The following is a 22,106-nucleotide window of genomic DNA, read 5'->3' as shown; positions in this document are numbered from 1 at the left end:
GCTTCCTCAAAAAGACACGCCCCTTTTGAGGAAGCATGTTGTTTATGCTGGCTGCTTATTTGGGTGTTGGGTGCATGTTGCAATTCAGCTATATGGTGTGAATATTTCATCCACACACTGCATTCGTTCACTCTTATAACCTGGCCAGCATGACAACATTTATATTATTTAATAAGCTTACGCCACTGTTTTGTCTGGATGGGAGATCATTTATCTCAGATATTTGCCATTAGGCTTAATGAGACCAATAGGTGACGTACGCTTTGGGGATAGACTTACTATCTGGTACCTTAGTGAGGCGCTGGTCCACAGTGCCACTACATTACTGCTATTTGTTCATCAATTTTATTCATTACTGTCTATGTTGTTGTCCTTTATGTGACTATTCAATAAATATATTATTCATGTATATGTGTTTTGTTGTTTTTCGGTTACATTGAGTTATTACTCACATATGACTTTCTCATTGCTTGAGAAATTGTTTTCGGTTCTACTAGTAAGGCTGGGAGAACACGATCCTTCCTCAAATTTCAGGAAGAGATCATCGAGAACCTCCTGTATCCAGAAGGTTCCGTGGCCCCATCCACCAGTGTAGTTAGCCGTCTACACGAGCGACATTTCCCCAATGTCGTTGCCGGTACCTCAACCCAACCATCACCCCGAAAAAGATGTCGTGTCTGTAGCAGGAGTGGAATAAGGTGTGACACCCGCTATTTCTGTCCCGACTGTCCTGACCACCCTGCCCTATGCTTAGGGGAGGGTTTCCGGAAGTATCACACACAGGTACACCTAGCATAGGGATCACATCTCACCAGGACAGGCACACAGGGCTATTAGGGCCCATTCACTCACAGCTGCTGCAAACGTCTCCTTTCACATGGGACAAAGTGCATAACGCACTTCGCCACATCTTTGGGCGATTTGCGCTTTGCACATTGACCCATGGGGAAGGAGAGGTTTGTTCTATAAAGGTTAAAAAAAAAAAAAAAACAGTAAGCAAAAAGGTTAATGTTCAGTTCAAAAAGTTAGGTGGCGGTGTTCCTATGCTTTGGCAAACACTTTGTATATAAAAAATAAATAAAAAATCCCGGCAATGATTTATTCATCCACATCGATTGATGTGAATGGAGAAATCTGGTTTGCCAGGGCATACGAGCTAAGTGGGTTTGGATGTTGGGCGGAGCTCCTATGTCCTGGCAGACGCCTTTCCCCTCTTTTTTTTGGCAGATATTTTTTCATCCGCATTGATCGATGCGAATGAAGAAATATGTGCCGTTCATTTTTTTCTTTCAGCCCAGAGGCTGAACGGAAAAAAAAAAATCTCATTACCTGTATGCTCAATATAAGGAGAATAGCAGAAACTCCTAATGCTGGCCATACATGTAATGATTGCGGAGACCCTCAAATGCCAGGGCAGTACAAACACCCCACAACTGACCCCATTTTGGAAAGAAGACACCCCAAGGTATTCGCTGAGGGGCATATTGAGTCCATGAAAGATTTAAATTTTTTTGTCCCAAGTTAGCGGAAAGTGAGACTTTGTGAGAAAAAAAAAAAAAAAATTTCCGCTAACTTATGCAAAAAAATAAAAAATTTATATGAACTCGCCAGGCCCCTCATTGAATACCTTGGGGTGTCTTCTTTCCAAAATGGGGTCACATGTGGGGTATTTATACTGCCCTGGCTTTTTAGGGGCCCTAAAGCGTGAGAAGAAGTCTGGGATCCAAATGTCTAAAAATGCCCTCCTAAAAGGAATTTGGGCACCTTTGCGCATCTAGGCTGCAAAAAAGTGTCACATGTGGTAGCTCCGTACTCAGGAGAAGTTGGGCAATGTGTTTTGGGGAGTCATTTTACATATACCCATGCTGGGTGAGAGAAATATCTTAGCAAAAGACAACTTTTCCCATTTTTTTTATACAAAGTTGGCATTTGACCAAGATATTTATCTCACCCAGCATGGGTATATGTAAAATGACACCCCAAAACACATTGCCCAACTTCTCCTGAGTACGGAGATACCACATGTGTGACATTTTTTTGCAGCCTAGGAGGGCAAAGGGGCCCACATTCCAAAGAGCACCTTTCGGATTTCACCGGTCATTTTTTACACATTTTGATTTCAAACTTCTTACCACACATTTGGGCCCCTAGAATGCCAGGGCAGTATAACTACCCCACAAGTGACCCCATTTTGGAAAGAAGACACCCCAAGGTATTCCGTGAGGGGCATGGCGAGTTCCTAGAATTTTTTATTTTTTGTCACAAGTTAGCGGAAAATGATGATTATTATTTTTTTTTTCTTACAAAGTCTCATATTCCACTAACTTGTGACAAAAAATAAAAACTTCCATGAACTCCCTATGCCCATCAGCGAATACCTTGGGGTGTCTTCTTTCCAAAATGGGGTCACTTGTGGGGTAGTTTTACTGCCCTGGCATTCTAGGGGTCCAAATGTGTGGTAAGAAGTTTGAAATCAAAATGTGTAAAAAATGACCGGTGAAATCCGAAAGGTGCTCTTTGGAATGTGGGCCCCTTTGCCCTCCTAGTCTGCAAAAAAGTGTCACACATGTGGTATCTCCGTACTCAGGAGAAGTTGGGGAATGTGTTTTGGGGTGTCATTTTACATATACCCATGCTGGGTGAGAGAAATATCTTGGCAAAAGACAACTTTTCCCATTTTTTTATACAAAGTTGGCATTTGACCAAGATATTTCTCTCACCCAGCATGGGTATATGTAAAATGACACCCCAAAACACATTCCCCAACTTCTCCTGAGTACGGCGATACCACATGTGTGGCACTTTTTTGCAGCCTAGGTGGGCAAAGGGGCCCACATTCCAAAGAGCACCTTTAGGATTTCACCGGCCATTTTTTACACATTTTGATTTCAAACTACTTACCACACATTTGGGCCCCTAGAATGCCAGGGCAGTATAACTACCGCACAAGTGACCCCATTTTGGAAAGAAGACACCCCAAGGTATTCGCTGATGGGCATAGTGAGTTCATAGAAGTTTTTATTTTTTGTCACAAGTTAGTGGAATATGAGACTTTGTAAGAAACAAAATAAAATAAAAATCATCATTTTCCACTAACTTGTGACAAAAAATAAAAAGTTCTATGAACTCACTATGCCCATCAGCGAATACCTTAGGGTGTCTACTTTCCGAAATGGGGTCATTTGTGGGGTGTTTGTACTGTCTGGGCATTGTAGAACCTCAGGAAACATGACAGGTGCTCAGAAAGTCAGAGCTGCTTCAAAAAGCGGAAATTCACATTTTTGTACCATAGTTTGTAAACGCTATAACTTTTACCCAAACCATTTTTTTTTTTTATCAAAGACATGTAGAACAATAAATTTAGAGAAAAATTTATATATGGATGTCGTTTTTTTTGCTAAATTTTACAACTGAAAGTGAAAAATGTCATTGTTTTGCAAAAAAAAAAACGTTAAATTTCGATTAATAACAAAAAAAGTAAAAATGTCAGCAGCAATGAAATACCACCAAATGAAAGCTCTATTAGTGAGAAGAAAAGGAGGTAAAATTCATTTGGGTGGTAAGTTGCATGACCGAGCAATAAACGGTCAAAGTAGTGTAGGTCAGAAGTGTAAAAAGTGGCCTGGTCATTAAGGGTGTTTAAGCTATAGGGGCTGAGGTGGTTAAATGTGTGGGCACAAAACTCATCTTTGGCCTTTAACTATTTCAGACATGTAAACAGGAATCATTCACTGCACAAACGATTAGCCGATTCATTTGTTCACAACATAATACAACAGTCTGCTTTACAAACAATGGAATATGCGATGGAAAATGAGATTTTTGTATAACTTACCAGTAAAATCTCTTTCTCGCTCTTCATTGGGGACACAGGAACCGTGGTATAGCTATGTCCTCTAGGAGGCATTGACACTAGATAAAGCTCTTAGCTCCTCCCCTGGCAGCTATACTCCCTCCAGCCTGGAGAGAGAGCTTCAGTTTGTGTACAAGCAGTAGGACAAGCAAGCCAACCAAAGAAAAAAACATGGAACACCAACCATGCCAAGGACCCAACGGGGTTCAAACCAGCAACTGCCACAACTGTGGTCGAACAATACTGGGTGGGTGCTGTGTCCCCCAATGAAGAGCGAGAAAGGTTTTACTGGTGAGTTATACAAAAATCTCCTTTTCTCGCCCATATTCATTGGGGCACACAGGAACCGTGGGACATCCAAAAGCAGTCCACAGGGAGGGAAAAACCACAGACCCATGGAAGCAATAGTCCATGCAGGCATCTAAGAAACTGCCGCCTGCAAGACCATGTGGCCTTACACAACTGTGCAGCCGAAGCGCGATTTCTCCGAGCCCAAGATGCTCACCCCACATCATCTGGTGGAGTAAGCCGTGACACCGAAGGGCAGAACCCTGCCTCAGCAATTGTAGACCAATTTTAGCGTGCGATTGCCACCTTGGAAGCAGCCAATGCTTTTCGAGGACCCTCCGGAATGACAAAAAAGGGATCCGTACGGCAGAAGGGACCGGAGGCTGCTAAATAGATCTCTAAGCCTCTTTTCCTTAAAGTGTGAAGGAGATGGGCACAGTGAGGTAAGGGCAATTTCCTCATTAATTTGGAAGTCAGAGACCACCTTCGGAAGAAAGAAGGGACAGTCCGGCGAACCACCCTGTCACTATGAATAACCAGGAAGGGTTCTCTGCAAGAGCACCGCCAACTCAGACACTCGTCTGATAAAAATTGATAGCGACCAGAAAAACTACCTTCCAGGACAGGAGTCTGAGAGAAATCTCCCGCAAGGGCTCCAGGGGAGGGGAAGCCTGGAGCGCTGGGAGAACTAAATTCAGATCCCAATGCGGTAAAAAGAAGGACAGTACAGAGGAACCGTATGTGCTACTCCCTGAAAAAAAGTCCTTACAGGCCCCAAGGGGGCCAGAGGGAGCTGGAAAAGAATAGAAGCACCGACACCTGACCCTTCAAGAACTAAGGGCCAGACCAAGGTCCAACCCTGATTAAAGGACAAGACCGTGGGGAGAGAAAAAAAACTAAGTGGTGGAATATTTCGGATTTTACAGAACCCAGGAAGTACCTCCAGGTCCTGAAATAGATCCTGGACGAAGCAGGCTTCCTGGCCTGAATCACAGTGCGGATGACATCCGCCGAAAACCCTCTGCGCATTTCAATGGCCACGCCGTCAAATGAAGAGACCTTAAATGCTGATGTAAGACGGGACCCTGCGAAAGAAGGGCATCTCTAAGTGGCAGTGACCGAGGGACGTCTCCTAGAAGGAGAACGAAGCCAGCGTACCATGCATGATGGGACCAATCCGGATCGAATAGGATTTAGTCGGAATGTCCTCCATCCTGATCTTCCGTAGAACTCTGGGTAGGAGGGGGAAGGGGAAAACACGTAAGGGGGGAGAACTCCTGTCAAGGAGACATCAGGGAGTCCACGCCGCATGCTTCCGGATCTCTTACTCGGGACAGAAGTGGGAATCTGTCGTGTAGATACCATTAGCACACCCAGGAGCAATGGAAGGATTCCCTGGAGGAGGAGAAATGTGGTGGGCGCAACAGCCCACCAGTCGGGACCGGAGTGCCACAAAACAAATACTCTGTGCAAAGCAGATGAGAGAAGGTAGTAACATAGGAGCTACCAAGACTTGCGGGGTGGTTATGAACCATGAGCCAAAGAAAAAGACAGGAGAGAAATAGGCTATGACTGAAGCTCATTCCCCATCTGAGACCGGCACTATACAGAAGTAGCCAAGGATTAAGTGGCTGCGCAAAAAAACTCCGCCTGAGGAGAAAGCCAGGCGAGAGGAGTCACACTGTCTTCTAGGACACAAGTGATGCTAGGCAACCCACTGAGAAGACAGACTATGTTCTAAGCATGACCTAAACCAGCGCCAAAAGAAAAGGCATAGCCACTGGATCCACTGGCGGCACCCATATACCACTAGAGTAAGAGTACCGGGCACCTGTGGGTACTGACTGTTGCCACGCTCCCCTGTGAAATAAGCAAAGGCACGCAGAGCCGTGGCGTAGTTGAATTGCAGCATCCCGAGGTGTTTAGGTATTCCCCGCTAGTGGATCACTTGTGGAAGGGGGAAACGTAGCTGGAAGCACAGTGATGTGCAACACTCCGCCTATGGAGAGGGATAAAGTCGGGAACATGTGCAATTACCTTACCTATGGAAGGTGGAATGCATACAGCAAGTACTGAAGCCAGTGGTAGGGAAATACTCCCCTATAAAGGGGGGTTAATGCCCACAGCGAGAACTAGTGCATATGGAGAGTCCTGTACCCCGTGGGAGTGCAATTATTGAACCTAAGTAAGGAGGTAATGCATACAGCACACAATGTAACCAGTGATCATGTCATCCCGCCACCTACGGGAGGGGGAATGTATACGCCCGGCACTGAAAATAGTGTCATTGTACTTAGTCCACCTATGGCAGGGGACAATGTATAAGGCAAGTACTGTATTGCAATTACTCCGCCTATGGAAGGGGGCAATGCATACGACAAGTACTGCTGGCCACCGTGGACGTAATCTTGGGAGATTGCTTAGGATTCACGTCAGGGTCTGAAATCAGCGATTCCTCCCCCTCCCCCTCGGACTGACCCTCTCCGGGGAAGGGCGTATTGGGAATCCCTCAGGGGTCCTTCACTGTATTGCGCAGGTGCATGCAGAATTATCAATTAAGCGAACGTGTAGGGCGTATTGGGAATCCTTCAGGGTTCCCTGTATTGCGCAGGTGCATGCAGAATTTTGAATTAAGCGACTGTGTAGGGCGGATTGGGGCTATGAGAGGTCCTCCTGTGACCGGGACAGGGCACGGGCCCAGTCTGGTACCGCACGGTTATGATGTGTGCTGAGGGGGCCAGGGCGCGTATTAAATGCGTTTTTTATTTTATTTTTATAACGTATCAAGGGTTAATTTTGAGTATCAGCAAGTGTACTGCCTCTAACCCGGCGCCGGCCTAAAAGAAGTGGCTGGCCAGGAAGGGTTAAGTGCCTAGAAGACATGGGGCGGTGCTCAGCTGGCTTCTGGTGGAGGGGAACAGCTAGGCGGGAAGAATTCGCGCCAGCTCGCAGCACCCCCCAACCTCCTCGATGAAGTTGCAGCCTAGTATGCCACAGAGCCGGGGTCTATGCTTCATACACGGCCGACCGGAAACACTACCGGACGGCCGGGGAAAAAAAAAAAGGCCGGTAGCAGAGCGCGTATTTCCCCCACCGGCCGGAGGTGCCCGCCCCTGAAGGAAAAAACACACACTGCCCCTGGAGCTCGAGTCGGGCAGAAGGAAGCCAGCCCGCAGCCGGAGTCCCCCATGCTATAAAAATGCACCGCGGCGCACTAGGCATCCGAAATATCATTGGTGGTGGCATTAACCCTTTCGGAGCGGCGCGCTTAGTGCCCGCTCCCGAAAGGGGCGGAATATGGTGGGGAATAGCGGGGAGCGGGAGTCGCCTGCGCTCCTCTCTTTTCGCTAGGAGTTTTCATTAACCCCCTATCAGCCGGAATAGCTGTCGGCCTAGAGGGGGAGTGAGAGGCGGCACCCGCGTATCGTTGGTGGTGCTTGGCGCCCGCCAGATTAACCCCTTCTGATGTCAGAGGTCCTCCTCCTTAGGGGGTCTTGTTTCTAGATAAATAAAGTCCCCTGGCCGCCTGCCTGTTAACTCTTGATATGCCAAAGAGGGAGGGAGGGGGAAGAGGCTTCATACTTACCTAGTTCCGTGTACTCACCTCATCTTCATCCTCTTCTGTTAACCCTCCATAAGTGGACCCGCAAGGTCACCTTTTTCCAGCAGGGTCACCTCCTCAGCAGCTGGCACCGGAGTGGCAGGAGGGTCTTCTCTTTAGCAGACCTGGGTGACCCTTCTTCTGGTGGGATGCAGGGAGCAAGGCTGCCCTGGTCCACCTTGTCTTCTTGTGGGGGAGGAGGCAGCGTGGCGGGCTAACGCTGGCGTGCTTCCCCGGGATAACAGGGAGGCGAGGCGACCACTGTTTCCCACCTGATAAGAAGGAAAATAAAAAACTAAAATAAAAAATCTTCAGGAGCTATTGACACTAGAAAAAAAACTGAAGCTCTCTCTCCAGGCTGGAGGGGGTATAGCTGCCAGGGGAGGAGCTAACAGATTTATCTAGTGTCAACGCCTCCTAGAGGACATAGCTATACCCATTAAGATTTTCTATAAAACAATTGGCGGGTCTAAAAAGGTTCATTGTTGAAACGTTCACTACACCAAGAAACAATTCATCCATCACCTCGTGTAAAGGTACCTTAACAAATAGAGGCAGGCTTCTCAGTCTGTCTCTCATCTCCGCATCTCAGCCACTACCACTATACATGCACACATAACCATTTCTGTCTGACCGTTCCCTGCCCATTTGACTCGCTACTATTCCAGTTGACGTTGAACAGTGCTGACATCTTGACCTAGACACACAGCAAATCTGTCGGAGTGATAAACCAAGGTTTCTCAGTTCATGGATTCAGTGACAAAATCTGGCACGTTGACGAACAGGAGGTGTTGCATGATCATCAACATGACAATCTGATTTTTGAGGTTTCATGTAGCTAAAAAAACTTTGGTCCTGCAATTTCAATGTTGAGGAGTTTATGTATATGTGGATTTCCGAGACTTAAATACTGATGACCTATCCTCTGGATTGGTCATCAGTATTTGATTGCTGGGGGTTCGACACCCAGGACTTCCGCTCGCAGTAGCGCTACGGCCTCATCTCGGCTTTACATAGGCCCAGTCATGACTTGTTCATCCCTCATGATCAGATACAGATAACCTATCCAGAGGATAGGTGATCTGTATTTAAGTCTTGGAAAACCCTTAAACTTTATTAGTTTGGAGTGAGGGCTTGGTTTTGATGGATGAGTTGACATTTATTGCTAACATTTTGGATTTACATTGTTTATTACTTTTTCTTTTAGAGGCAAGATGAATGAAAGAACAAACGTGAATGGAAGACTACTTGCCTGCTTCCACGAGCTGGCCCCCTGCACCTCCTCCAGGCCTGCGATGCTCTGCTGGCCTCTCTCACTATAAACATCTGGTTTGACATCGCCACAGCCAAACATCTGCTGTGGCAGTGACCAGTCACATGACACAGTGGGGAAGACAAGCGGAGCATCGCAGGACTGGAGGAGAAGCAAGGAGCCAGCGCCAAGAAGCAGGTAAGTAATCTTCACTTTACAGGTCCAGGAAAGTGGGGAGCTTTGACAAATCACCCCTATTGTTGCACAACCACTAATGTGAAAACATAATAGTTTGGGTCATTACTGATGTCAATTATGTGTATTTTTCTTAACATTTTGCTTCAGACATAAAGCATTTTTGAAGGGGGAGAGGGGCTTTTACATTATTTTGAATGTGTTGCCTATATATATTTTTTTCCTGCTAGTTAAAACCAGATAGTGACTTTTTTTTTCTTTTCCTTTCTTCTGATGACACATTCCTTTTAACACTCATAATAAACTGCAAGACTTCTGGGACTAATAGGCTACTGCAGATCGCAGGCCTGGAGGCTGCCAGGTAAGAGATTGGTCAATGTGACTAACTTCTCAGATGCCGCACATAATCACCACCCTTTAAGTGCATGTGGGAATGTGGCAACAAAGCACATCCCATTGTACATGTAAATGTGAGAAGAGGTTAAAGTAGATAATTAAAAAAAAAAAAAATATATGCCATCATATTCAACTAGAACAAAATGATTAAAATATATACAGTGAGGAACAGAAGTATTTGAACACCCTGCAATTCTGCAAGTTCTCCCACTTAAAAATCATGGACGGGTCTGAAATTCACATTGTAGGTGCATTCCCATATGATTTTAAAATCATTTATTTGTCTTGCACTGTTGAACATAAGTATTTCAACACCTGAGAAAAATCAAGAATTCTTGCTCTCAAAGACCTGTTACTGTGCCTCCACCTCTACTTCACTCATTATTCTAACTTAGTAGCACCTGTCTGAACTCTTTAAAGACCCCTGTCCACCCCAAAGTCAGTCAGACACCAACTACTACCATAGGCAAGACCAAAGCTGTCAAAAGACACCAGAGACAAAATTGTGGACCTCCACAACGCTAGGAAGGGCTACAGGGCAATTGCTAAAAACGACTGTCAGTCTCCCTCGGACTGGGGCTCTATGCAAGATCTCACGTCGCCGCGAGGTATCACCGATGATAGGAAAGGGGAGGAATCAGCCCAGAACTACAAGGGAGGAGTTGGTCAATGACATGGAGAGCTGGGACCACAGTTTCAAAGGTCACTGTCGGTAGAACACTACGCCGTCATGGTTTCAAATCATGCATCGCATGTCATCACATGTCCAGGCCCGTCTGAAGTTTGCCAATGACCATCTGGATGATCCAGAGGAGGCTTGGGAGAAAGTCATGTTATCAGATGAGACCAAAGTAGAACTTTTTGGTCTAAACTTCACTCATGTTTGGAGGAAAAAGAAGGATGTGTTGCATCCCAAGAACACCATCCCTACTGTGAAGCATGGGGGTGGTAACATCATGCTTTTCTGCGAAGGGGACAGGACAACTGCACTTTATTAAGGAGAGGATGAATGGAGCCATTTATTGTGAGATTGAGCAACAATCTCCTTTCCTAAGTCAGAGCATTGAAGATGGGTCATGGCTGGGGTCTTCCAACATGACAACGACCCGAAGCACACAGACAGGATAACCAAGGAGTGGCTCCGTAAGAAGCATATCAAGGTTCTGGAGAGGCCTAGCCAGTCTCCAGATCTAAATCCAATAGAAAATCTTTGGAGGGAGCTAAAACTCCGTGTGGCGACAGTCCCGAAACCTGACAGATCTAGAGGAGATCTGTGTGGAGGAGTGAGCCAAAATCCCTGTTGCAGTGTGTGCAAACCTGGTCAAGAACTACAGGAAACATTTGACCTCTGTAACTGCAAACAAAGTGTGGGAATGCACCTACAATGTGAATTTCAGACCCCTCCATGATTTCTAAGTGGGAGAACTTGCAAAATCGCAGGGTGTTCAAATACTTCTGTTCCTAAATCTATAAATAAATTAAAAATTTATAGGAAGTAGCACATGCTTTACAGTTTATAACATAAAACCCACCTTCTTTAAGTATACTGTAGCAAAGAATCCTTGCTCTTTCAATGTCTCCAAGCTGACGACACAAACCCACATATACTCTGCACAAAGCCTGAAGATACACACTGTCCAATGACATCTTTCCAGTATTAATTTTTTTTAAAAGAACATGTAAAAAACGATCAGCTAAACCCTAAAAAGGAAAAAAAAAAATTAAATGTTTAAAAAAAATCCATAATATATTAATATTTTTTAAATCCACACCTGCTACCTCAAAATTAAGTATATTAAACTTACACAACTTCTCCTCTGTTTGAAATTTTAAATGCAATACTTTTCTATGGGCATTGTTAGAACAATTGAGCGGTCCCTACTGTTATCCCAATTCTACAATCTACTATTAAGCTAACATGTTCCTCTGCTGGAGGATGTGCTTAATTTGTGAAAAGGCACACAACTAGTCATAAATAAGGCGCACACCCCCCCCCCCCCCCCCCCCCCGCATTTAAAAAGTCGCATAACAGGCCAGTGCAATTTTTTTTAAAGGAAAAAAAACTGGCATTAAAATATGAGCCCAATTATTTGAATTTAATTTTCAATTGTAAAGGTGGTCCAAAATGAAAACGAAAAACATTTAACAAATGTAAAGTTTTCTATAAAGATTGAGTTTAGAAGTACCCCTTTTTGACAGTAGTGTCCCTTTTAGAAAACCTAGAAATCATTAACTGTGCGATAAAGTATACCTACGTTTCTAATCCCCAGAAACAGTACAACTTTCCTGTAGCAAAAATGGACCCTTTCTGATCTCAGACAACTCCTTTAAGTAAATCTGGCAAAGTTTATATATACGCATCAATTTACAAAATACCGTAAGAAGTGTTACAGCCAACTGCTACTTCTGAAGCAAATTTGGGTGCTGTTGAATTGCGTCTCACACATTTAGCTGAAGGGTGCAATGTAATGTATTTGTTAAAGGACCTTGTTATAAGATACAAAAACATTTAGGCTACATGCACAATGCAGTGAAAAAAACGTCCGTTAAAAACTGACACAGTCAGTTTTTCATGGCCATGTTGCATCAGTGTGTGAATGGATTTTCTGGCCGTGTTCTCGTTTTTAATGTCAATTTTGCATCCGTTTCTCATGTCCATTAAAAACTGACATGAAAAATGGATGAACTTGATTGGCAGTTATTTCTAAACCCACCCTTCTGAAAACACCCACAGGATGGTAGGCTCCCATGTAAAATAATGTCCCCCATAGTGTAGGATTATTTTTTTGCTGCCCCCAGCTTTGAAGGGAACCTGTCATCAACTTTATGCTGGCCTCACTAAGGGCAGCATAAATTAGTGACAGAAATAATGATTTCAGTGTTTTGTCACTCATGAGCTAAAATTAAGTGGCTGCCGAGAACCAGCATCATAATCATTGCAGCACAGGCCTGGAAAAGAGTCAGATCTACCTGAGAAGAGTCAGAGTTATACATAATCTCCTGCTCTCCTGCCCATCTGCTGATGATTGGCTGTTCTCTCCTAGAGAGAAAGGGAGAAAACTAGGTAGAAGACTGTCAATCATCAGCAGGTGGGCAGGGAGAGCAGGAAGTCATGAATAACCAGGACTCTTCTCAGGTGGCCATGACTCTTTTCCAGGCCCAGTCCGCAATGATTGTGATGTTGGTTCTCGGCAACCACTTACTTTTGACTTATAAATGACAGACCGCTGAAATCAACTCACCCGTCTCTACTTTATTCTGCCGTTAGTATTGGCAGCATAAAGGTGATGACAGGTTCCCTTTAATAATGCCCCCAAGTAGGCCCCCAGCTAAAATAATTTCCCCCATAGTGTAAGACTTTTTTTTTTTACGGCCCCCAGCTTTAATAATGATCCCTATTTTGGCCCCAGCTAAAATGATGTCTTCCAAGGTGTACATTTTTTTTTTATAGTGCCCCCAGCTTTAATAATACCCCCATGTAGGCCCCAGCTAAAATAATGTCCCCATAGTGTATGATTTTTTTTTTATGTCCATATCTTTAATAATGACCCCAATGTAGGGCCCCCATCTTAAATAATATCCCCAATGGTTTAAATAATGCCCCACCACACTTTTTTGTGTTGATTTTACAAAAAAAACAAAAACCTCATCCTATCCACTTTCTCACACTGCAGCAGTCTCTTCTCTCTTCACAGAACGGGACCTGCCGAAGGTGCGCGATGACGTCACTGCGCGCTCCCACGTGGTTATTTCACCACACATATCGCAGGTCCTACTTAATGAAAAGAGAAGAGACTGCCGCACCGCGAGCAAGTGGATGAGGCGATTTTTTTTTTACCCCTCCTGGGTAAAGTGTACCCACTTTTAACCGCCGTTAGACGGGTGCACCCCTGATAATCGGCCGTTAAAAACGGTCCCATTGATTTCAATGGGTCCGTCTGACCGTGCAACATGTCCTATTTTTGGACGGACACTATTCACTGGCCGTTAAAAGAACGGTCATGTGAATAGCCCCATAGACTTTCATTGGTGCTAAAAATGGTCGTCGTGTGCATGAGGCCTTAAAGGGGATCTATCTATAAAACACAATGCCATCTACAGGAAATGTCTGAGCAGAAGCTGAACAATTTGATATATACACTGCCTCTCCCAAAAAATAAAAAAAGAAGTCGCCAAAGGGATTTAACTAAGCAAAGAGTTATGAGCCTCCTATTGGATAATTACTGCATGGGCGATTATCTTTCAGCTGGCAACAAGTTATTTAACCCCAACTTGTACAATGAGTTGCTTCTCACTTCTTAAACAACCATGTGGAAAGACACATCTCGTGGTCGTGGAAAATATGTTAGTCTGTTTGAGAAGGGTCAAATCATTGGCATGCATCAAGCAGAGTTAAGAACTGTCCAATGCATTATTAAAAACTGGAAGGATAGTGGAGACCCAGCGTATTCGAGGAAGAAATGTGGAGGAAAAAAAATCCTAAATGATCATGATCAGCGATCACTTAAAGGGAACCGGTCACCGGAATTTTGGGTATAGAGCTGAAGACATGAGTTGCTAGATGGCCGCTAGCACATCCGCAATACCCAGTCCCCATAGCTCTGTGTGCTTTTATTGTGTAAAAAAAAACGATTTGATACATATGCAAATTAACATAAAAGAGTCATATCTTACTTGTGTGACCAGAGAAGAGTCATATTTTCAAGCTCTGACTCATTTCAGGTTAATTTACATATGTATCAAATCGGTTTTTATACACAATAAAAGCACACCGAGCTATGGGGACTGGGTATTGCAGATGTGCCAGCAGCCATCTAGCAACCCATGTCCTCAGCTCTATACCCAAAAACGCGGTGACAGGTTCCCTTTAAACGTTTGGTGAAATCAAATCAAAGAAAAAAAACAGTAGAACTCAGGGCTACATTTAAGCCCTCATGCACACAGCCGTTGTTTTGGTCCGCATCCGAGCCGCCGTTTTGGCGGCTCGGATGCAGACCCATTCACCTCAATGGGGCCACAAAAGATGCGGACAGCACTTTGCAGACAAGAAAAAGCATTTATATTAAAGGCTGTCCGTGCCGTTCCGCAAATTGCAGAACGCGCACAGACGCCATCCGTGTTTTGCAGACCGCAAAACACACCACGGTCGTGTGCATGAGGCCGAATAGTGAAAGTAAGAGCATTTTCACACGCACAATGTGAAGGGAACTCAAGGGATTGGGACTGAACAGTGTAGCCATAAGAGTATCACTAATCAGTGAGGCAAACCAGAAAAAAAGGCTTCAATTTACTAGGGAGCATAAAGATTGGACTCTGGAGCAATGGAAGAAAGTCATGTGGTCTGAGGAGTCAAGATTTACCCTGTTCCACAGTGATGGGCGAATCAGAGTAAGAAGAGAGGCAGATGAAGTGATGCACCCATCTTGCCTAGTGCCTACTGTACAAGCCTGTGGGGGCAGTGCTATGATCTGGGGTTGCTGCAGTTGGTCAGGTCTAGATTCAGCAACAGTATTTGCTCCAAGAACGAGGTCAGCTGACTACCTGAACATACTGAATGACCAGGTTATTCCATCAATGGATTTTTTCTTCCCTGATGGCACGGGCATATTCCAAGATGACAATGCCAGGATTCATCGGGCTCCAAGAGTGGTTCAGGGAGCATGAGATATCATTTTCACACATGGATTGGCCACCACAGTGTCCAAACCTTAACCCCATTGAGTATCTTTTGAATGTGCTGGAGAAGGCTTTGCGCAGCAGTCAGACTCTACCATCATCAATGCAAGATCTTGGTGAAAAATTAATGCAACACTGGATGGAAATAAATCTTGTGACATTGCAGAACTCATTGAAACAATGCCACAGCGAATGCGTGCCATAAGCAAAGCTAAAGGCTGTCCAACAAAATATTTTTGGTGGCAACTTTTTTTTTGGACAGGCAGTGTATAGTTTGATGGGAAGAGATTCAGAAAAACTTGTAATTTAAAAAGGCGATTTTTTGTGAAACTCACCTGTAAAATCTTTCTCGTCTTTTCCATTGGGGGACACAGACCATGGGTATAGCTTAGAGGTATTAGTAGGAGGGACACTATGCAAATACAAAAGAGCTCCTCCTCCTCGGGCTATACCCCCTGACTCCACCAGGAGGAACTCAGGCGTTGCAAAAGCAGTAGGAGAAGGAGCAAAGAAAAAATAATGGAAGCCATCGGACCAAGCCCATAAGGTCCAACCACAAACAAACTGAACTGAAAACCCCTCCTGCAACAGGCAGAATGGGCGGGAGCTGTGTCCCCCAATGGAAAAGACGAGAAAAAGATTTTACAGGTGAGTTTCACAAAAAAATCTCCTTTTCTCATACTTTTTTCCATTGGGGGACACAGACCATTGGATGTCCTAAAGCAGTCCATGGGGTGGGAAAAAGTATCAGCACCACCAGGAGGAACGTCCAACGGTCAAACAGGAACCACAGCCTGCAAAACCCTGTGGCCAAAGACAGCATCAGCCGAAGCCAGTGAATGCAACTGATAAAACTTTGTAAAGGTATGTAAGGACGACCAGGTGGCCGCCTTACACAGCTGAGACGCAGAGGCACGATTGCGCCTTGCCCAGGAAGCCCCCACCGCCCTAGTGGAGTGAGCGGTAATCCAAGCTGGGGGAACCCTACCACGAGCGCGATAAGCCGCGGAAATAGCCGAGCGGATCTATCGCGCCACAGTGACCTTGGAGGCCGCCAGACCCTTACGGAAGCGGTAGCCGTGAGATACACCTTCAAGGCCCGGACGACATCCAGGAAATGTAGAGCGCGTTCCTTGGGGTTTGCCGGAGAAGGGCAAAAGGAGGGCTGCTGGGATGCCGGAGCTGACAGGTCGAGCCCGGATCCACTTGCCTTCTTGGGGGATAATGGAGGCAGCCAGGCAGCGTCGCATAGAGGGCGGCGGGCACTCCATGGGGGACCAGGAAGGCGCCATGCCGACCTGCGTCCCCATCTAGAAAAAAAATAACAAAAAGGAGTAGTCAAAAAGGAATGTCATCCTCCTTCACCAGACACTAAGCAAAGACTGAGTTCCTCCTGGTGGAGTCGGGGGGTATAGCCCGAGGAGCCCTTTTGTATTTGCATAGTGTCCCTCCTACTAATACCTCTAAGCTATACCCATGGTCTGTGTCCCCCAATGGAAAAAAGTACGAGAAACATATCTTTTTATATATATATATATATATATATATATATATATATATATATATATATATATACACATATACATATATATATACATACACACACACACACACACACACACATATATGCGCACAGACAGGGAATGCTATTCATCACTGATAACACCTCCCTCGTGTACAACTTTAGTCAGAGAAAAAGACTTAAATATATAAAATTAGAAGTCTTACTGGATCTTATTCCACAAAACAACAGTATTTTTCACTTGATAAGTCGCCTCAGATTATAGACCCCCATATCAGATTAGGCCCCCAGGTCAGACCTCAGATCCAACCACCATTTCAGAACTTGATCAGATTCACATCAGAGATTAAATTAACTTACCTCTCCTGCTCTGCCGCCACTCTGCAGATCCAATGGTGTCTCCTCCAGTCACCGCTTCCTGGTCTTCTCCAGGCTGTGCTGTACTGTAACCTGACTGCTTACAACATCAGGTCATAGTCTGCAGACTACGTCCTGACGCAATATGCAGTCAGGACAGTGCAGTATGGCATCCGGAGGAAGACCAGGAAGCGGCGAGTACAGCAAGAGCTAGCAGCGCTACAGTCACTGTCCCCGAGCCTCCTGCAGACTAGTGAGAGCTTTCATAATGAAATAGCTCACTAGTATTCACGTTATAAGACACACTGCCATCTTCCCCCCACTTTTTGGGGAAAAAAGTGCATCTTATGAAGCAGAAAACTAAGCATGTATAAATCTGCTCAGCTGCTCCTGCTCTATACCATTAGGCCTGCAGATAGCACAGAATTTTGTGGCAAAAGGTCCTCTTTAATGCAACGTGTCATACTTCACTGTTGGACTGTCACTAGCAGTACAGCATTATACAAAGTTACTATAAAGCTTGCAAAAAACGAAAAGAAAAATGTCTTTCTTCAATGGCAACAATGTTAAATTTTATGAAAAAAGCAAAATAAATCGAATAATATATATTTGATGCGGTTGCAAGACTTACTTTTTTTGAGCTGCTGAATTCATAAATCACTTCTTTCTCCTCATCTCTCATTACTGGAACATTGGGAATTGTCCCTGCGTGAACATGGCTCTTAATTACAGGGAAAAGGTCGAAAGACAATTCTTCTACTTTTTTAAGAGCATTTGTTATAATATCTTCATCAATACTACTGTCTTTCACAATATCTGGAAGTGACTCACAGTATCTAAAGTTTTGACAGGATTCCTCTACATTCTGTGTATCTAGGCTCTTTGCAGGTGTTTTGAAACAGTCTTTCACACTTTCCACAACAGGAGGCTCACTGTCAAGCCTTAGTCTTTTGGCACTTTTAGGCATTTGGAAAGTATCTATTGCTCTCTTATTTACAGAATTGCAGCTCTCAGATGACAGTTGAGTTTCACAAGTGATCGGTTGCCCTTTATTGCTGGTCTTTGAAATGCTCCCAGTTTTTATGAATACTGTTGAGGTGGATGTAATTGACTTAAAACCAGTTATCTGGCTAACAGGCAGATTTTGGCCATCTCCAGACATACCCCTGTTCAACTGAACATTACCCTTTAATATGTTCAAAGTCCTGGCCCGTGCAGACAATTCTGGGTACATGGTATCTAGAATTTTCACAGAATTTTCTTGAACATTACATGTAGAACTTCCATTTGCAGAAAGAGGCAATCTTCCTGGAACAGGAACAGCATGTTTTGGAGTGGCAGCACAAAACTGCAAAGGAGAAGACAATATTCTTCGGTTTGCTTTCTCAGCAGGAGATGGAGTATTAAATACAGGAGATTTTAGTTTACGTCCATCGCAAAATGGCGACATCAATGGTGGAAATGGCGTCCCCGGTAAAGGAGAAATTAATTCATCAAGGGGAGATGGCAATGATGAACGACTTGAGGAAGACATAATGGGCGAGAAAGTACGCACACTTTGTGGAGGAGTTGACAACAATGGACCAAGTAGGGGAGGCAATGGTGGACCCATTTCAGACCTTACTTTATTTATAGTTTCTGGTGAATGACCTGTGCTGGTGGAGGTGTCAGCATTTGCTAGAACAGTTTGCCCTACTTGTGCAGTTAGAGAAACTATTCCCCCTTGAGAAAGCCTAGGTGGAGGATTTTCTTTTCGTACAGTTTGAAAGCTAGGAGATTTGAGATTGTTGGAAGGGGCCTGTTTTTGTAAAGTGACAGAATTTTCCAATTTAGCAAACACATTATCAGAATTTGTCTTCTGTTTTCGGGTTAAACCTCTCGCTCTGGGATCAACAAAATCATCAAGTCTACTAAAATTCCAGATTAGATTTTTACCAGGAAGAATTCTTTGACCTCGGGTTTCAGCATTATTCTTGTTTTTTTCAGCATCATCATCAATGTGAGCATGCTCAGAAACAGCACTCTGTCTTTCTGGCTCCTGCAAAGAGATATCTTTAGATTTTTCATCTGAGGAGCATTCTACTACATTTCCTTCACTAATATCACCATTTTTTGGCTCTGTATCTACAGTGGGTAATACTGAATATTCAGATTCTATCAATATACCATTCTCCACTTTAGAATCATTACCATTTAAAGATTCGATTACTGTAGCAACATGTCCTCTTTCATCATGGGTTAATGTAGAAGGTTTGGGTTGCTCTTCTAGTTCAGTCTTATTTAATAGTATTAAAGTATTATCAGCAACCTTTGTTGCATCAGATGGAGTTTTGAAGGATTCATTTTTAACTGGATTGTTTAAGGCTGCACGTGTAAAGTTCACCTTACGAACTGGAAACTCATATTCACTTTCACTGCTATCTAGAGACACATCACATGTATCAGTATTATCCTTCTCTATTTTTTTAAAGGAGTAATTTGATTCTGAAGATAGTTGAAGGTGCTGCAGTGGAATAACAGGCACTACTTTAGAGGATTCGGCTGGAATAAGACCAGCCTTTAAAAGAGGACTAAGGATTGTGTTAGTCTTTTCGGAAATGCTTAAATTCAAGTCCATGCTGGATTCAATACTCTGAGTTACTTCTTGACACTGGGTTTTAATTCTATTTTCTTCAGCGTTGGGCTCAGAATCTACCTCCACATGTAAAGGACTGGAAATGACCACAGAAAGTCTATTAGAATCTTGATGGTTGGGCTTTTCCAGATCATGACTAGAGTTGTCAGTACTTGTATCGATACATGTAGTGCACTTGTCATTCAGGTGTACAGTAGAAGGTGGAGATAAGTGATCATCACAAATCACCAGCTTTGGGGAATAAGCATTACAAGTGTCTACCTTTGACGACTGCAGCTCTGTTTCAGTATTCAGATCTACTGTTGAGCCCAGAGGTACATTTAAGCCTAATGCAGTGGAAAAGTGATCACCAGTATCTGGTGAACTCCCTTCATGTGGATTATCTTCATTATGAACTATAGATGTTCTGGCGATTTTGTCCATCCTAGGGTCACAGCAATTTTGTTGCCTACGTTCATGCTTTAATAATTTTTCTTTTTTAGATAAATATTTTTCCAGACCATCTTCTTTGTTGTCTATAACTGTACACAGTGACTCCATGGCGTTAACAGTAGTGGAATCATGTTCGCTCAAAGATACAGCCTTAACAGCTTCTCCGTCCATTGTAATTGCATCTACCTCATGGAGTATGTCTTCAGATTTATCATATACTGAATTCTCCTTGGTGTTTTCATGATCTACACCAAGTGCGCTACAATCTGAAACTGACAGGTAATTACTGCTACTAAGTAAAGGTGATATCTGCCTTAATGGCTCACTTGGTTGGCTTTGTTCTAGTGGCTTCAGAATAGATTTTGGGTCATTCTTTTGAGCACTTACCGGTATAATACAATGCTGTGCTGTCTGTTCAGTGCATTGATTTATCAAATTCAAAGAAGACATGGTGTCTAATGTTTTGTCTACACACTCTAAACTGCATTTAGACAAATCAACAACTACAGTACTAAAACAATTTTGCTCAATCAGTTCCTTAGACGGCAAACTTGCATTATCTGACGCATTTTGTTTGATATGTAATTCCGTTAAAAAGCTTGACTTTTCATTTTCAGATTGCATATGCAAGACAGTTTTTTCATCAGAGTCTTGAATAGTAATTATAGGACCATCCACAGAAATTGTCATTGCCTTATCTGGGTTTAAATTGTGATGAACAACTAGAGGTTCCAAACTGGGACTTTTGCTGGTAATAGGGAATGTAAATGATTCATGATCACTACCCATCTGGTTATCAAACTCTATTTTACCTACAGTGTCATTTGACTCTATTGAATTTATTGTTGGAATACAACTAGTAGTCATTTTACTAGCTGTAGAATTGTTAACTACATTTGCTAATTGCATTTTCTCTTTTTCAGTGTGGCAAGCTGTATCTTGAATGTAATTTTCTGCATCCAGAGACAAACTTGGATCTTTAATTTCAGCTATGGGTCTTTCAGAAAATTCAGGATTTAGAAATTTTGGATCAGGACTCTTAAAGGTGTCAGTTGGCATTTCTTTAGAGCATGCTGTGCTGTTTAAAAGCTGATCAGATTTGTTCTCATATTCCATATGGATGGGATCCTCAGTCACCACCTGCGCCTCCTGCAGTATGTGTGAAGTTGTCTCAAGGTTGTCGTGTATGCTTGTCTCCATATCCATGGTTAGGTCTGGACCCTCACTAGGACACCCTGTGGGTTTGACTGCAACATTATCTGCAGCCACCAACATATGTTCACCTTCTTCATGCAAATCACTGTTTTTCTCAGACCGGAGTACATTTTTTTCCTTTAGTTGTGAAACACCGTTAAACTGATACATTTCACCAATGTACTCAGCATCACTTGAGTCTGTGAATTCCCCAAACAAATTCTGTAATGGAAAGAATAAAAATTTGTTTGTTGCATATTTTCCTCCAGAAACAAAAAACACAACTTTTGAGGTATGAGTAAGTATTATTTATCCAAAATGCATATGCAAAGCCACGATAAACAGTGACTGCATTTGTGATCCGGTTTCATTATTTCCATTTAAATGGCTTCTACCACCAGATTTGGTCCTATTTAGCTGACTGACACTAGCGATGTGCTAATGTCAGCAGTCCATAACAGTGTTCTTACTTATCTGTCTGCTGCCGTTCACCTTAAAAACGTACTTTTATAGATATGCTAATGAGCCTCTAGGTGCTATGTGGGCGTCATTAGCACCTAGAGGCTCCGTCCACTAACCATTTCAGCCGGCCATCGCGTCCCTCCAGCCCGCCCCACTCCTGTGGATTGACGTGGAACTTCTCAGTATCTCGTACCAATTCCCGCGCCCGTATTCTCCCGGCGCCGGCTTCCTCACTGCGCCAAC

General features: G+C 43.7%; 1 protein-coding gene across 1 annotated transcript in view; it reads right to left on the bottom strand.

Annotated features, from left to right (window-relative positions):
* ICE1 (interactor of little elongation complex ELL subunit 1) overlaps positions 1–22,106 on the bottom strand; it is a 191,793-nt gene that overhangs the window by 71,526 nt on the left and 98,161 nt on the right. The window contains exons 14-15 of the mRNA XM_040434319.1: positions 17,772–21,623; positions 11,118–11,286 (exon numbers count right to left, since the gene is read on the bottom strand). Coding sequence (XP_040290253.1) covers positions 11,118–11,286; positions 17,772–21,623 — 4,021 coding nt within the window. The remainder of the gene's footprint in view (positions 1–11,117; positions 11,287–17,771; positions 21,624–22,106) is intronic.

Source organism: Bufo bufo, chromosome 5 (genome assembly GCF_905171765.1).
Source record: "Bufo bufo chromosome 5, aBufBuf1.1, whole genome shotgun sequence".
Taxonomy (NCBI): domain Eukaryota; kingdom Metazoa; phylum Chordata; class Amphibia; order Anura; family Bufonidae; genus Bufo; species Bufo bufo.
Note: the sequence above shows the minus strand (reverse complement) of the source record. Positions and strands in the feature narration are given on the sequence as shown.